The sequence below is a fragment of the Lampris incognitus genome, chromosome 11, assembly GCF_029633865.1.
Source record: "Lampris incognitus isolate fLamInc1 chromosome 11, fLamInc1.hap2, whole genome shotgun sequence".
Taxonomy (NCBI): domain Eukaryota; kingdom Metazoa; phylum Chordata; class Actinopteri; order Lampriformes; family Lampridae; genus Lampris; species Lampris incognitus.
The window spans coordinates 13,559,589-13,578,030 of NC_079221.1; the positions used below are offsets into that span (position 1 = coordinate 13,559,589).

Sequence of the window (18,442 nt, forward strand, 5' to 3'; positions counted from 1 at the left end):
CCAACTTTCATGATTTTAAATCACAGCCATTACTGAGACTGAGACAGGAGGCTGAACAGAGGTCAACATGTCCCCCACTTACATGTGCCTTTTTTAACACCGCGCCGGGGCCTCCGACGCACTAATCTCCGACGCGAATATCTAAAACAGATGCTCGCAAGTTGCACATCCTGCAAATTTTATAGGCTCAATAAAAAAGATTGAGGAAAAAAAAAAGTTTTTCTTTTGTGGCTTGGAATACAGTCACCATGTTTACCGTTATATCTGCGGTGGTCAGGCCCAGAGAGACCACAGCGCCGGTTACCTAATGCTAATTTATGGTTAGCGGTCGCAGCTAGAACAGAACAGTGAGAATAAAGAGGACTATTCTCTGACATCCAACGCCTCGGGCCTGTGCCGCAGCCCCTCCGCGTCAGCTGACAGCTCATATGAATAAGAAGAATAATTAGACACGTTATTATGGAGTTCGCCACACAATGTTTGGCACAGACAGTTGATGATAATGATAGCATTTGCGACTCGGGTGCAATAGGTGATTATGGGGTTTCTGACAATCACAACAGCTTCTCAAATGTCAGTGCAGAGGGGGGGGGGGGGAGCGGTTAGTGTTTACCTGCGATAACTGCGTACAATTTAGATAGATAGATGATGGATAGATAGACAGATGATAGATGGATAGACAGATACGTTATTATTGCCGTGCAGCAGCATTGGTGGTAATTGTTTGGCGCCGCATGGTAGCTCAGTTCCAGTGCAGAAAGAAAGAGAAAAACAAGCAGCACCATGAACCATTACAACAACACACACACACACACACACACACACACACACACAAAGGAAACACATGACTGTAACTATGTACAGTGATTATATATGATATATACAGTTCAGTTCCCCAGCATATCAAGGAGCCCAACAGGCAGAGAATGGTGGTTGATGTACCAGTGCAAACCAGTCCAGCCTGGGTTCAGACCAGTGTGTACAGGTCAGTGTAGGGGGTCTTGTGGCAATGGTGGCTAGCAAGGGATGTTAAGTCCTCTGACTGCTTAGACAACAATCTTACTTTACCAATTCAATTCAACGCCGCCCCCCCCCCTTTCTCCATAATTGTATTCAGCCGCTTCTTTTCACCTGACAGTGTGGAGTTTCACCAGAGGGATGTAGCACGTGGGAGGATCACGCTATTCCCCCCAGTTCCCCCCTCCCCCCCAAATGGGCGCCATGACCAACCAGAGGAGGCGCTAGTGCAACAACCAGGACACACACCCACATTCGGCTTCCCACCCGCAGACACGGCCAATTGTGTCTGTGGGGATGCCGGACCAAGCCGGAGGCAACACGGGGATTCGAACCGGTGGGCCCCGTGTTGGTATCCAACGGAATAGACCGCCATGCCATGCGGACGCCCTTCAATTCTATTCTAGATGGGAATAAGATGAAAAGCAGGTATTTCCCATGCAATCAGAACAAAATGCAGTCTGTCTTCTATAATATGATAAGCTTGTGATTAGCTTATAAGGAAGATAAGAAATTTGTGCACTTCAGGGGGTAGACACAAAAAAAAAGCTTGACGAAGAAAAAAAAAGGTCATTGCAAAGTTCATCAAATTCATCACACAAACATTAATAAACCCAATTTTTTGGCCAAGAGGTGAATTGAGAAGGCTTGAGCCTCAATATGGAGCTTTGTTCTTCGACAACAGAATGACGACGGCCCGCCTTAAGACAACCGGCGAACACAAACGGATCCTTTTTGACCGCTGACGGCGCCCTAGCCGTCTTCAAAGGTTTTAAACGCGCGGCGCTCTGACAAAGAACCATTCAGCTTGACAGATTAGCAGAGACCTCTCAGCGCTTCCGGGCTCCTCCAAGTGAAGAGGCTCAGCTTTTTGCTTGCTTACACAAGCTTTCACTTTGCCGGGCGCTCGGAGAGGTCAAAGGTCACGGGCGGCCAATCACCTTCAAATGTGCAAAGTTTTTCCACTTCCTCCTGCCAGTGGAGGTGTAAAAAAAAACCCATCAACATTCTGATGCAGGCCACCTCATTTATGCCATGACACACCTTTTCATAATGGAAAAAAAAAATCTCATGGCACACCACTATCGATTATGATGCAAGGAATTAGTATGGGATTTTGAAATTGCAACACAAGAACTCATTTCCATCAATATACATGAACTGCATGTTAATGTCGGCTTGGTCGGGCATCCCTACAGACACAATTGGTCGTGTTTGCGGGTGGGAAGCCGGATGTGGGTATGTGCCCTGGTTGCTGCACTTGCGCCTTCTCTGGTCTGTTGGGGCACCTGTTCAGGGGGGAGGGGGAACTGGGGGGAATAGCATGATCCTCCCACGCGCTACGTCCCCCTGGTGAAACTCCTCACTCTCAGGTGAAAAGAAGTGGCTGGGGACTCCACATGTATTGGGGGAGGCATGCGGTAGTCCGCAGCCCTCCCCGGATCGACAGAGGGGCCAGCAACCAGGACGCCTCGGAAGAGTGGGTTAATTGGCCGAGTACAATTGCGGGGGAAAAGGGAGGGGAAAAAATCTCAAAAAGTAAATAAATACATGAACTGATTTTATTCTATAGGTAAAGAATCAGTCTTAAATGGCTTTTGACACTTTTCCACAGTGCACACAGTCAGCTCTAATGCAAACGCTGATCTACAACACACAAGCGCTCATATAGTCAGACTTTATTAATATCAACTGTTATGAAGTACTGGCTGTAATTTCCATAGCTTCCCCGAAACAACATCGTATGAAAATAGAATCTGGCTGTGATGGATATGGGTGTTCTATTGTTATCCTCTTCTGTATGAACTGCTCTTTATGCAAGTTTGATTTGATGGTCGGAGAGAATAATACACACTTCAAACAGACTAGTGTGCACGCCAGAGATGCAACACAGGCCAGTATTCAAATGTTAAACAAATTGCCCGTTAACATCAGCCGAAGCGAAAGAGCTTGCCAAATTAGTTCATCAGTACATAAAGGACCTTTGGCTATGGCTGCATCAGAGACTAAACCATAAATTTAAACTGAGAACTGATGTAGAAACTCCACGGGCGGAAACAAATCCCGCGGTGATAGTTCATTTAATGTCAGTAAGTCTTTTGTTCAATGCAGCCATGACACATGCTTTCATGTCATACAATAACACCGAAAGAATGAAGGATGGATTCAATTTTGAGAGACGTCCTAACAGTGCCTGTTCCTTCGACATGTCGTCCCACAGCAAGATCACTGCCGCTATCCCAAAGCCAAAGCCCTATAATACTGGGTGTGCACATTAACAGGTATGGGTGTGCACGTTAACAAGCATGGGTGTGCATGTTAACAAGCATACCTTTGCAATGAAGATCACCTGTTCCGCTGCATTCAATACAACATGGAATGTCCTCCGCCTACGTTCCTTATAAAACAATAAAAAAAAGGTTTCAACACGAGTTGAGTCACCTTCAGGACATCACAGGATCTGAAAAAAACTACAAGACCTCCTCCGAGGGGAGCTCGGTGGAGCCGAGTTAAAACCAGAGAGTGAAAGAGAGCGTCATTATGAGCCAGTGTTGGGAATCATTGTGTCACGCTTATCAGAGACACTGCAGCCTCTGTGGACGGGGAAACAGGGTGAGGCTGGCATTTCCCCCCCCAGACAGCCGGAGAGCACAAATATAGCCGTTGTGCCGGCCGTTTACAGCCGGGCCATAACCATGGATTGGTCACTTTATTGGCCGTACATAATCATCGCTCATTTGGTTTCACAATCCGCCCCCAGTTCGCACACCATTGCACAAGAAGGGGCGGTGGTGCCGTATATGGTGCCATGAAACCAAACTGTGTTGATGGCTCGGCCAGACACAACACATACACTAACAGATGGGGCACTTGCCTTGTCTCATTACTCTTTTTGCGGGAAATGCACTCAAGTTGAGCGATTCATCACAATGAATAACATGGTTAAACGAATGCAATGTGATGAATGCAACGGGACAGAATTGTACCACAAATGTGTACCATAAATTGTGATAAGCATGGCGTAGTCGTTTGAACTTTGCCTTAAAAGGCAAGACATTCCTTCAGGTAACTCAAACAGTCGGTCTGATCAGCGGCCAGGGTTTTCCTATTACATAAACTTAATCAAGCTACCATGGCACACAGCCAGTCCTCTTTATCTATTGTTGAGAGAAAGGGTCATTCAAATTCTTCAAAAGGCCAAAGAGTTTTGATCCGCCCACCCGCCTCATGCACTTCCTTATTTTTTGGCTCAGGGTATTCATCCCCTGTCAATAATTTGCTCAATCAAATGGCCGCCACCAGAGAGACTTTGGACCGCTGTCTTGGTGGGGGTTTGTTCTGATAGTCACCCGAGGTCTGGAAGCTGACAAGATAGATAAGAACCACTCACCACCACAAAGCTACGATCAGATATTCTGAAACCCCATTCTAAGCTATGGGGGTGAGTAGACCGGACAGATGTAGGGATAGATATATTCTGAGCTATTGACAGTGTCTTGAAGTTACTTAAGTTCACAGACCCGACCAAGTCGAGGGATCACGGTGTGCCATGATTTGGAGGGTCCACGCCACATGCTGTCATTCTGACACACAAATCTCCTTTAAAACTCAGATCTGTGAGAAACGAGTTTCGCTTCTGAGATGTGCAGGTCCGGTTTAATATAACCAGCTGCCAGTAGGGGTCAGCTGAGAACAAGGCTTAGAGATCCGTTCTAATGATTTTAATTCAGCCAGACACGTTTTATCATGGAGTAATAATTTTGGAAGTTTCATTTTTTTCCAGCTCCAGAAGTAGAATTTGGTTTGTTAGAACTGTTTTAGCACCCCCCCTCTGAACACAGACAATTCTCAGATTGAATTCACCAGACTCTTTACTGACAGCTAGCTAGCTAGCTAACTAGCATGACGTTGCAAGGCAGCTATTCAAAAACGGGCCAACTGATACTGATGATGAGAAATAATTGGCCGATTGTCAAATCAAATCACAGCATTAGATGATGTAATTTATTACTGGGAGCCGATTGGTTTTCTGAAATGGTTAAATTACGTTGACAACCAGGAGGAGAGTTTCTCAGCGGTCTTCATGACCAACAGCAGTTCTAACATTTAGGGTAACTTAGCAAACCTGTTAAAACATATATTGAGATTTGGAAACATGATTTTCAATGGAAGTCATGTTTTCTGACATTTTTTTCCCCACAGAGTTGCGTTACTGGCTTGGTGCTAGAGATGCAAAAAAAAAATAGAAAACCTCATCACAGCTGTCTAAATGAAGTGTCTGAAGTAAGAGTAGTTCTCCGTGTGTCTCGTGCACACAGATGATGGGATTATTTATCTGTAGGGCTCAGCCTGGAAACAGCTGGAAACAAAGCGCTGGTCGAACGTCGCCCGTGAGTCATGACATTCAGACGAGGAAGTGAATTATGGCTAGAATGACAACTTCAGCTCTTTTCAGGGTGGCTCCATTTATCTACACGCTTCTGTAAATGGTCGACCACGTGAGCATATCATCCGCAATATTCTCTGTTTTCACGACCACACATAAGACTGCTGCAGCCCATCTTCTCAGGCACTCTTCCCAGTCTGTACCGCAAATGCAACAGTTTTTTTAATGACATACAACAATTTGGATATTGAAAGAATGCAGGCAGTGAAATGTAAGTGTCTTTATCAGAGGGCAGGTTGCATAACGTGAGGCAATATACACTCCACGTGGCAGGTACAGGCAATACCACAACAACTGACAAAGCTCAAAGGTCAATATGGACTCCCGGTAACCTTTTTGGTTGTCGTGACAACGAAGGCCGGGATGAGCTGAGCCATGATGGCAGCCCACGTTGCCTGGACTGACTCTGCGCCTCTAATCTCTAAAGCAACCTGTTGATCTAAATAAGTAAAACAGACAAACAGAGTTCCCCACGCTGACACGGCGCCTGTTTTCAATCTCTCGGACCGCAGCCGGTGAACTGTCATTGATTTTGGTGCCGTGTTAATTTAACCGGCATGCCAATTTTAAGGATGTTGCCAAGTATGTCACAAGATATGCCTCGGCCATCAAGATGTCATACAAGATTAGAGCAGCAGTACTGCCTCTGAGAACAGCAGGCTGAACACCACCCTGTCAGACTGGGTTTAAGGGAGTGGAGGTTGGACACACACCAGAGACAGAGACAGCTGACAGAGACATCTCTCTCTTCCTCTATGTCTCTCTCTCCCTCTCTATTTCTCGGTGTCTGTATCTGTCTCACTTTTTTCACTCTCCCTCTCTCGGAGTGTGTGTGTGTGTGTGTGTGTGTGTGTGTGTGTGTGTGTGTGTGTGTGTGTCTGTCTGTCTGTCTGTCTGTCTGTCTCTCTGTGTCTCAGAGTGTCTATGTCTCTTTCTCTATCTCTGAGTGTCTGTGTGTGTCTCTCTCTCTCTCTTTCTCCGTCTCTGAGTGTGTGTCTCTCTTGCTCTCTCTTTCTTTCTCTCTTTCAAATTCAATTTCTCTCTCTCTATGTCTCTGAGTATGTGTGTGTGTGTTTGTGTGTGTGTCTCTCTCTTGCTCTTGCTCTCCCTCTCTCTCTTTCTTTCTCTCTTTCTATGTCTCTCTCTATCTCTCTCTCTCTCTATGTCTCTGTCTGTCTCTCTCACTCGCTTTCTTTCTCTCTCTCTCTCTCTCTCTCTATCTCTCTCTCTCTCTATGTCTCTGTGTGTCTCTCTCACTAACGATTTCTTTCTCTCTCTATGTGTGTGTGTGTGTGTGTGTGTGTGTGTGTGTGTGTGTGTGTGTGTGTGTGTGTGTGTGTGTGTGTGTGTGTGTGTGTGTGTGTGTCTCTCTCTCACTCATTTGCTAAGGGTTTGGTGAACAGCAAATAAAAACATTGGTTTCTTGTCAGCAGGCTTGTTTGGGATTAGAGCCAGGTACCTGTCCTTATTAAAACAAACACACACACACACACACACACACACACTTGTTTTTTGGGCATTTTCTGCCTTTATTTGATGGCGATAGTCAAGAGAGAGACAGGAAAGGCAGGGGAGGGGGGGGCATGCAGCAAAGGGCCTGGGCCGGATGCGAACCCAGGCCGCTGCGGTGAGGACCCAGCCTTATGTGGTACCCCTCTACCGGGTGAGCCACCGGGGCATCCCACACACACACACACACACACACACACACACACACACACACTTTCTATAAAGAATACATCAAATTGTCAAACGCGCCACACTGGCGGACCACCTGACCAATTAAAAGCGTCAGCAAAGTCAAAACCATCCAAACACTTCACAATATCTGGTGATGGAGACAGTACGCATGCTGACAGTACAGGACAGTAAGCCTTTTAAGTGTACTTTCAGCTTCATATAAAGATAAGACGGGTCCTTCTCTTCATCATGTACTACCCGTGGCTTTTTAAAGCTAAACTTGCGACGCTGACAGGCAACCGAACACAGCACAGGTGTCCAAATGAAACACAACACATGCAGCCACACGTGCACGGTACTCATGAATGTGACCACTTCCTCTCTTCTCCCCGTCTCTCTCTCACTCTCCCCCCATCTCGCTCCCCCCCCCCATCTCTCACTCACTCTCTCCTCTCTCTCTCTCTCTCACACACACACACACACACACACACACAGAATGGCATGTCCTCTCAAGACCTGATAGAGGGGAGAGAGAGAGAGGAAAACACACTATAAAAAGCACTCCCCCATGAGTCCTGTCACCATTCCAATCAATCCAATGTCTCAAAGTGACCCTACAAGTCCTATTAATAGACCAGTGAGTCCCCTTCTGGTCATGTCCACCCCGCCTCACACACACCTACCCCCTCACCCACACACCCCAGAGGGGCAAAGCGTTAACCTCAGCTTCCCTTTAGAGCATTTGAAAGATTTCATACAAATGATATAACCATGGAATAAAAATAACTCCTCAGTATGTTACACCACCTGCCACATTTTTTTTTCATCCACTTGTTTTGCTTTTCCAATTTCAGGTGCAGTTGGGTGGTGGGTTTGGTTTTCATGGGGCAAAACTCACAGGCACATTTACATTTTTTTCTGTTTGTCTTATAAACATGTGCAAAAATGCAATAAAAAGATTATAAAAAACCAACCCCTCAGATCTAATGACTCGTTTCTTACAAAAATTCCATCTGTCCTATATCTATAATTTTATAGACCACTAGAATATAACATCACTCAGCTTTGTTTTCACTTCAGGATTTCAGATGCCAGTTTCTTCTCCATTTGGTGGACATGTCATTTCCCGTGAATGGGAAGGGAAACTGTGATGGCCTGACGGCCTGTCCAGGGTGTCTGCTGGGATAGGCTCCAGCATCCCCGCGACTCTGAGAGCAGGATAAGCGGTTCAGATAATGGATGAATAGGGATGGGAAGGGAACAAGGTCAAGGGGCAGGTGACTGATAACACCGTATGTAGGCTTGCATGGAAGCGGATCCGTACGGGGTTTGTCTGCTGCTGTATGAGTGAATCAGAGATTTAAGAAATGAGCTAATCCAGCCTTATCCTGCTGGGTGTTGGGCGGTGTGCCCGCTGTCTCTCCCGCAGGAACTCTGCAGGGAGGGTGTGTCATGGTAACAGCCAGGCAGACCTGTTTATTTTGAATTTCTGTTCCAGTGTGTGTGTGTGTGTGTGTGTGTTTGTGTGTGTGTGCATGCATTACAATAGGTGTGTGCACTTCTTGTGACTGTGGTTTGGGCATCATTGTCAGTGTTTTTGAAGGGCGGCTGACAGAGGCTTAGTTGAATCATGGGAAAGAATGATCTTACAAGTTGTGCCAGCTTATCAAAGGAGCGGCTACAGTGTGCATAACTACACAATGAGGCAATACCGCATGACACAGCCAAGCGTGGAACTGGGTTGGAACGGGGCTGGTGTACCTGCGGCCCACAGCGTTTCACAACACTTAACCATTTCACAACCTTACCCCGCTCGCCTCGGTGGCATTTGCAGAGATTTATCGTTAAGTGCAAACGATACGGGAATCAAACACCCCTATCGCCACAGACTGCGACGAGGCAGATTTGTTCCTGCTCGCGGGTTCTGAGCTGGAGAACGTGTCGGGTCTCCGTCCCACCTTGCCGCCTCCTAAAGGCATACCTGTATGGAGGCTGAACAGGTTGTGCGGCCTACACAATACGTCTCTACACAGCGGGCAGGTGGTGTAACAAGCGACAAACAGTCAAAAACACAGCAGCACCGCAGAACACCACCCCCGGACAGAACAGCTACCTGGAGCGCCTCTCAAGAGATGCACCCTCTGCTTTACCTTTATAAAGCTGCAGCCGTTATTAAAGAGCCCGCGGGTTTACTGGCTAACAGAGGTCATGAGTTAGCTGAGCTGCCACACCGGGAAGTGAAGTCGGTCTGACACGATGAAATACGATCGGCCCAAAAGCAACAAGTGATTTTCCCGCAGCCGAAGTGGGACTTGACTCCTCACTCACCGTCTCCGTGCGGAAACAAGACGAGAGTGAACGACACTGAAGTCTACCGCAGACAAAGCCTCCTAAACGCCCGTGTCAAACACGCTTCACATGTGGCGGTATGTTCTTAAGCTTAGTCGAAAAAAAGGTTTTTTTTAATTTACTTTCACAAAAGGGACGAGTTGCCTCTCCTCGTGCACACCAGTAAGCAGCACGGTAGTGTCCGTCCAGGTTCACCGGTGACCATTATCTGCCCCCGACACCTTAGAGACTACTGATGCGAGCGGGGGGGGGGGGGAAATGTGGCAGAACTTACTTGACTGTGACTCTGGTGGAGAGGTCCTGGAGGTCTCCCGGGTGGAAGAGCTGTGCCTCCTTAAATCCAAGCTTCCCGCAGGCCTTGAGGAAGACGTTGAGGTTGTCCTGGAGGGAGAACAAAGTAGAGTAAAGGGGCCGTCCACCTTCACAGGCAAATGGCGGTAATTATAATATTAATAGAGATAATGATAAGAATCAGTCAGGAATGCTCTGGCGGGGACAGCTTGGGGCTCATTGCTTCCAAAGTTCATATCTATCTCCAGAGAACAGGACGGGTCAGGGAGGAGCATGTGTGCAGCAAATAAAGTGACACAACGCAGAGCGCACACACCCACCCACCCACCCACCCACACACACACACACACACACACTGTGACAGCAAGACGTTGACAACCAAAAAAAAAAACTACCTGTGGGTTGGCCCGGAGTGGAGACGGAGCTAAAACGAGGAGGAATGACATCGCAGGTCCCGCCCACCCGGCCACGCAAAGCAAAACTGCCACCCCCCACACCCTGAAACTGTCACCTCCCTCCTCCCTGCTGGAGAATACCTGTGGAATCTGCAGGGCGGTGGAGTATTTTGGAGACGCGGTTGCTACGAAACGTGAGGTCGGGTGACAGAAACCGACAAATATTTAACTTCAGCAACGAGTTCCTCTGCCTGCACTCTACAATACTGCGTGCATGTATGCGTGTGTGTGTGTGCGCGTGTGTGTGTGTGTGTTTTATCTATGTTTGTGTATGTGTGTCTTATCTATGTGTTTGTGTGTGTTGTATCCATCTATGTGTGTGTTTTATCTGTGTGTGTGTATGTGTGTGTTTTATCTATGTGTGAGTGTGTGTGTTGGGGTTGAAAAAAAATCATGTCACAATATTTCCCTCCGTCTAGATCAGAAATAGATATGTTGACATATAAGAATGAAATTTCTGGGTCACATTTTATGAGCCTTTTAAAAACAATGGCTGACAAAGGATTTATTTTAACCTTAAGTAACCAGAAACTATACAGTATGCAGATGAAAAATTTTTTATCGTGTAAATACTCTTCTGAGGTAAAAACAGCTTGTAGACAAACCATAAATAAGAAAAGAAAAATATAAGAGAAAAATAATATAAAATCAAATAAAATATTGCAAATTCTTAGGAGGAAAATTAAAACTTTATAAAGTTAAGCACTTTTACAGCATCACTCTCTATATAATGAATTCTTAGTTGTTGCATATGTAAACCCGGTCTAGTCATTTTGGCCTACAGCATTAACCCGCAGCAGTTTAAAGCTAAATCAGGATGTGTGAATAACCAAAATCCCAGATGATATCTAGTCTCATGTCATGATATCCGTATCAAATCAGTCATTATAGTTTATCATAGCATACTGTAGCTGTAGTCAGCTTGCACCAAGGAAGGAGTTCACGTGAAGGTGTTGAGAGGAAAGGCCATGTTGCTGCAGTCACACGTCTTGTTGTGTGTTAAGCAGATCGCTGCCATACGGCACCGTTCCTCCTCCCAGGGGATCCGTGTTTCATGTACAAGTGTCTCCATGTTCGCACATCTGCATTTCCCATCGGGACGGCCCGGCCTAACCTCACTGCGGTTTCACGTCTTGACGACGGGCCTCCACATGGGCCGAAATAATGAAGGGTTTGCTCCTTCTATATTTAAACAGCGAACATGCTTATTAGCAAATGGCAGGAGAGAGTTGACCTCCCTACGGTCCCTTTACCCAGAAGGCCGTTCCCTGTACGGATGTGGGAGGAATACTGTTTACTTGTAGTGACACAATAAAGCACTTCCTATTTCCTTCATTCGGAAAGGACACTTTGGATGTGAATACGTGTGAGCAAAATTTGTAGGCAAATATTCAGGCAACGGAATGATTTATTACACTAATATTACAAACTCAGACAATGGTTCGACTCAAACCTGCATCACATAATTCAGATGTACATTCCTCGGTGACACTGACTTCTGTTACCACATACATACATGATGTACAGGTGAATGTAGTTGAACCAGATGAAAACAAAGCAGCAACGTTTAGCGTGGTGAAAGCCTTGCTACCCTTACCTCACACCATTTTTTTCCCGCTTCTGGTGTGGGAAGATGGCGGCACAAATTCATGTTGCGGCGGCCTCACCCAGTATCATCCCTGCAGTGTCTTTGTCCACATCTAAGTTTGTCTTAATTTGATGGCTGGGAGAGCTGGCGCTGGATCGGCTGGGAGAGCTCGGTCCGCTGCGTCCTGTGGGCCCAGGGACCATAGCCCTGCCTGGAGCTGTGCCCGAAGAGTTAACGCCGAGGGCGGTCTGACAGGACGTGGAAGCGGGACAGGCTAAGCCAACTGCTTGCCCATGCAGACCGGCAGTTCCGATAACACCGAGGGTGGTCTGGCGGCGGCCTCGCCTAGCCTTGGCTGTGTTTTTAGTGCCGTCGTGTGGAGTGCGAGGAGGTGTGTCGAAGGTGTCTGGCTGAGAGAGCTAGCATTGGATCGGCCGAGGGAGGTTGGTCTGCTACGTCCTGTGGACCCAAGGACCACGGCTCTGGCCGGAGCTGCGCCGGGAGAGGAAACACTGAGGGCGGTCTGACAGGATGTGGAAGTGGGGCAGGCTAAGCTAACTGCTAGCCCATGCAGACCGGCACTTCCGACAGTCATCCTGGCTGGCGTCCGTTCTCCTGGGCAGTGATTTGTTTTGTTTAGTTTCGATATATGTGTTAGTTTGGATATACGTAGTTCTTGGATATGTGTTTTTGTCTTTGTGTTGCACTGCTGTGGGCTGCGGGAAACGATGTTTCGTTTCATTTCACGTGCTCAAGTGCATAAAATGAAATGACAAATAAAGTGTTTCTGATTCTGATTATGCTGAATAACAAAACGGCCACGTTCGTCAGCGGTCATATGCAGATTTCACACATCTGTGGTTCAGATATTCTTCGTGCATGGTGTATTTTCGCTTTCCAGATAAAACTCTCAGAGCAGATTAACTCTCTAGGCGCTGTTCTCCCTCTGTTATGATCGCATTAAACCGTCTTTACACATACGAGACGACAATAAAAATCACACTGAGATTCTGGTTTCGTTTAAACAGCCCAAACCAATAACACGGGTACCGCGGGCCGTTCTGGAAGCCCCCTGCAGCAGTCCGTCTCACAGCATGCAGAGCTAATGATGCCAGAGGAATGTTATGCTGACTTGTGCCGGCTCATAATCCTGCTAAATATGCTGGACCCATCCAGCCTCTAATCCTCTCCTACAGGCTCGAGGGTCCCGATTCAAGGATTTCACACAAAGAAAAGGGGAAGATTTTATCGAAAAGGTGTCCAATTCGGCATAACAAGACCTTTATCCTTGCTGGGCACGTTGCGGTCATTCTGTTTATTCGACTGGGTCTTTTCTGAGTTGGGCAAAGTCTACAATTACCCTCAAATGACCCCCCCAGCACCGCTTGAAAACATCTTGCGTAAACTATGTTTAAAATACCAGGCTACACATTTTCTTTTTCTCAAAAATACTGTCACAATAAACCGAGAGGAAAGAGAATATCTCTCCAAACAGACATTGAGAAAGCTCCTGCGACGTGCCGATCCAGGCATAATAAACGGACCAACACGAAAACATGGGAACAAAACAAACAGTCAGACCCACACAACGTCCCCTGTTGTAATTTGGTCTTTTAAAGGAGGGGTGTTTTCCTAAATTGGTGTAACTACTGCACATCTGGGACATTTTTTTTAAGCAAAGGTTTTTTTGTTTTCACCGAAAGTCATTTGGTTTCCACCTCTAACGAAACCAGCTTTTTGTGGGGTGATTAACATAATAACAGCATTATTCATGAGTCTCTGCTCTGATTGGCTGGCAGTATTGCTGCCCCCCCCTCCCTTGACAAACGATGGCTTCCCCACCAGAGGCTACCTCGCTCTCAGTTTGGGCGTCCTTATGCAAAATCTGGGTTGATTATTCCCGGTGTGACGTCACTCCAAGCCAAGGGACAGTTTGGCTTGTTCAGATGGCGCTGTTTCAGAGGGGGTGTTCTTTAAAGTGCTGGGACGGCATGAAAATGGTACAAAATCCACCCCAAATTAGACGCATCATGTTTTCCATAATAAACCACATTAAATGAGCAGAGAGAGCCAATGAGAATGTGTGTTTATGCTTTCCATCTTCGAATTCAGATAACTTCACTTTACCACCAAGTTTGTGTGTGTGTGTGTGTGTGTGTGTGTGTGTGTGTGTGTGTGTGTGTGTTTGTAAAAAGCATCCAGGATCATGTAAACTACATTGTGTTTACGGTGGGCGGTACCCGATGGAGTCATCTTTAACTCCGTCCCGCTGAGCTTTAACCCCGTGGGCCTCAAACCCCCACCCCTGGTCTCATGTCTCATGTGGCCGGCCACCCCACCACACAACTGCAGGCTTCCTTTCTGAGTGCTGGTGAAAAACGTGGAGCGAGTCTGAAGCCGCAGCTCTCTGAACGCTCATGAGGAACGGAGCGGGGAAGAGGAGTGTGCTGACATGGGAAACGTTCCCTGGGACGAAACCAAAGAACAGTCCGAGATCTGGAGGCAATGCTGCTAAATATTCCACAAAAACCAAGAGATTTCCGTTCCCTTATTCCCCGCTCCCTCCCACGCTTTGATTCTGCCAGAGTCTGAGCCTGGTATCGATTTTAAGTGGTGACATTTTTTCAGAAAACCAAAACTAGAAAGGACACATATATAAACATATACACACACACACACACGTATAGATATATACGTACGTATCTGGCCACAATAGCAGTGCATTTTCCCATTGCAGTGTTAATGAGGCATGCTCGTAAAGGGGCTTTCATTCAGCACAGATTAAAATCATATCCGAATTCCTAACCAAAAAGCGCCGACAAGCATTCCTCTTGTTCTTTGTCCATTGTATATTTTTTCTCCTCCATCCAGATGCACTTATGTAAGTTGAACATGGCAGAACAATATTTTCCCAGTTCCTTCCTCCCCGAGAACATTGAGCCGAGAGCTCTATACTGTGCAGCACGCATGCAGACCAGGTCTCTGCAGCGATCTCAAACAAGACAAACCGTTTCAAAAACACGGCTAATCCTCCCTAGCTGAGAAAAGAGGTAAATAAGCCATTCACACGTCAGACCCTTTACTGTTTATAAAAAACAACGAGAGATAGAGGAACAGTGAGGTAGCGCGAGGGAGAACAGATGCTCCCATACGTCGACGTTAGCCGGAGCGTTTCCCACTTCTCCGCTTGTGGTCGACAGTAGCCGGAGGCCGACGAGGGAGCGTTTCCATTTGCTGGGGGGGGGGGGGATTTACGATCAGGTGGTTTGAGGTTCGAGTCCAAGTTTTTAAACAAATAGCAGGCCAATACCGCCGATCAGGAAGACCCTCCTCCTCATTACCTCAGCAGGTGTTTAAACGAGCGCCGGCCCACGTGCGATTTACGCCGTAGCGCGCGTGTGACGGTACGTTTCTTCGGTACCGCAAACGCCGTATCTACTGCTGCGGCCCCGCTTTCCCGGATGCTGCTGCTGCGGCCCCGCTTTCCCGGATGCTGCTGCTGCCGCCAACTTCTCATCGGCTCGCCCGACACGTTGAGAGCTGCCGAGTCCAGCGGGCCGTCCCAACAGCCGCGCGCACAGCCCGGCTGGCTTTACGGCTCGCCGTAACTCCTGCAGCAGCAGCAGCTGGACGCAATTACGCCCACAAGAGAGAGCTCTCTGTGGAGAGATGGGTTTAAGGTGGCCGCCTTCAACCCTCAACTTCCCAAAAGGTCTCGCTCGTGGACACTCCCAAAACATCTATTCCCAACCTGACAAGAAGGCCTCGCTCACAACCTGCTAAATTCTGAAAACATTGCCGGACGCTTTTCCACAAAAAAAAAAGTGGTGGTGGTGTGGGGTGTCCCGAAAGGTTAAGAAACGTCGATCCAATCACAGGCAATTACTTATACCGAACTCTTATCCCCACCTGACCTCCCACCGCTCGGTCAAAAAAACTCATTACCGGGCCGGTACAAAGACTTTTTGTTTTAGATAGCGGGGTTTGATTGAACGCAGCCTTGAGCGCGGTGGACATCACATCCAGGGTGAGCTCCAGCACGGCCCGGCAGCCGCTCCAACTGCACATTCAGGCTGCTTATTAGTGTGGATGGAAATGAAGGAAGACAAGTCACCCAGGCAAACACACGTCTGTCTGTCTCTCTCGCTCCCCTTCTCCCTCTCTATGTGTCTGTCTCTCTGTCTCTGTCCGTCTCTCTCTCGCCCATGCCCCCGGCCTGTCAGTCATCATATCTCGTGCTGGACTGAATGCACCTCGTTAAGTCTCACCACTCCCTCTGCCACAGACACGGTGGAGACGAGGACACAATCAAACAAACTAAGATAAGCTGTGATGGGGATCATTTGACTATTAAATGCTTTTCATATTCCTCCACAAAATGTCATGTCCCATCACTGCAAGTCATCCAAACCGGTGGCATGCAAAACCTCACAAAAAATAAAGGACATATTATAAAAAAGAAGAAGCAGCAAAAGGTTTGTAGTCTTACCAGTCCCGCGATGGGTGTGGAGAGTCTGTTAACCCGCCTGATGAGACCGGGTTTGATCCTGTTGATCAGACTGGAGGAAAAAGGGAAGAAAAAGGGGGGAAAGTGTGAGCAAGAGAAGGGGAGTAGTAAAGTGAAAGTGGTTGGCTGTTGGCTCAGTTGGCCCGACCAGCGAAGAATGAGCAGAACCAGTTGCAAAGCCGCCGTGTTGTGTGTTTACGACTTCCCTTAATGTTGACCACCTGGATTCAGTTTAGTAAATGGCCGGTGTAGCACCACCGAGTAAATACATGCTGCAAAACACCCTCTCCTTCCCTCCTGAGACAACCCAATCGCTCCTCTGTGTCTCGGTCTCATGTGGAGAGATGCAATGTAAACAGATAAAAACAGTCCCCTGATCGGCGTTGCGGGGTGTGGGGCATTCCAGCACACGGTCTCAACCTGGTCCCTGTGCACGTAGGCATGGCATCAAAGTGTCAATGTGGCTTTTGAAAAAGGCTTAGAGGGCCAAAAGTGGAGAGAGCGAGAGAGAGAGAGACAGACAGACAGAGAGAGAGAGAAACAGAGAGTAACAAGTATTTCTGAAACAGACTGTTGCAATCATTAGCAAAGTCCACTGCCTTCGGACCAACCAGAAAGAGAGCAACGGAGATACAGAGAGACACAGAGAGAGACACAGAGAGAGAGAGACACAGAGAGAGAGAGAGAGAGAGAGAGACACACACACACACACACACACACACACACACACACACACACACACACACACACACACACACACACACAGAAAAACAGAGAGAGAGAGACAGAGAGACATGGGTGAGAAAGAGACAGAGAGACACAAGAGAGAGAGACCGAGATAGAGAGAGAGATGGAGAGAGACACAAGAGAGAGAGAGAGAGACAGAGAGAGACAAAGAGAGACACAGGTGAGAAAGCGACAGAGAGACAGACAGACATAGAGACAGACAGAGACACAAGAGAGAAAGAGAGACAGAAAAAGACAGAGAGAGAGAGAGAGAGAGAGAGAGAGAGAGAGAGCGGGACAGAGGGAGAAGGAGAGAATTAAAAAAAAGACTTTGTATCTATTTTTAAAACAACATTACCTCCAGACAGCAGACGTTGGTGACGGCACAGTAAGAGAAGTGATAGGAGCTGTTGTGATAAGACGGTGTCTGTATCCGGCTGCTCATTCAGCAACACACACCCAGAGGTGGGGGGGGGGGGTGGGCTTAAAGGATCGTTCCGGTTGTTTGTTTTTTTTGTTTTTCTTTTTTATGACCCGGGTCGTATTTTCGTAGTTTTGGTCAGTGTATATACCAGTTATGATATAAACCGGCTTCATTTTGGTAGCTCTTGAACATGGCCCACCGCTGGACTCGGCTTTACAATGGTGTCTTATGGGGCAACTGAGCACCAAGCGTCAGACATCATCAATGGTGGACGACATTGCTGATCTACTTCCTGGTTCACCCTGCAGGAAATAGCAGCCTACACTTACCATGGGTAGTCGTAACATCCATAAACTAGCCGGCCAGCACGGCAGAGAAGTCATAGATGATGGACAGTCATGGAGGACACAGTCTGGCTGACACACTGGGGGGGTGGAGGGGGGGGGGGGTTGTTGTTTAAAGACCCCTGTTCACTTGTCCCATAAGACACCACTGTGAAGCTGAGTCCAGCCATGGTCCCCTGTCCAACAGCTACAGAATGAAGCCGGGTAATAAAACTACATCATAACTGATATGAATGATGGAAAAAAAACTATGCAAATAAAACCCAGCTTGTAAAAACAAAAACCCCCAGAATGATCCTTTAAGTGTTGTTTTTTGCTTCTCCCGATAAATCTGGTGAGGATAGACTATAACCTCTGACCTTTGGGACCGAGTGAGTTATTTGGGAACACAAACAAGTGTGTTTGTCTAAGTCATGCCAGCTCTGTCATTTAGATAACGCCGACATATGATCCGACCGCGTGAGGAAACCCTACGGGCACGTACGAGATTACCACAACGCGCTTCCAAAGGGCCGTAATTAGCGGAGGACAGCTGCTACGTGCCGGCGGAGGAGGTTATTTATTCGGCCGGCCGGCCCAGCTTATCGAGAAAACACGGCGAGCACCCAAAACGA

At 47.4% G+C, this 18,442-nt stretch overlaps 1 protein-coding gene across 8 annotated transcripts in view; it reads right to left on the reverse strand.

Moving 5' to 3' along the window:
* The window catches only part of lmo7a (LIM domain 7a), a 70,438-nt gene that overhangs the window by 41,903 nt on the left and 10,093 nt on the right, over positions 1-18,442 (reverse strand). For 6 of the 8 annotated variants that reach the window (XM_056289179.1, XM_056289182.1, XM_056289181.1 and 3 more), the window contains exon 2: positions 9,768-9,874. In XM_056289179.1, the coding sequence (XP_056145154.1) occupies positions 9,768-9,874 (107 nt within the window). Of the gene's footprint in view, positions 1-9,767; positions 9,875-16,316; positions 16,387-18,442 lie in introns of all 8 variants that reach the window. The other 2 variants (XM_056289184.1, XM_056289183.1) reach the window with 1 other exon arrangement.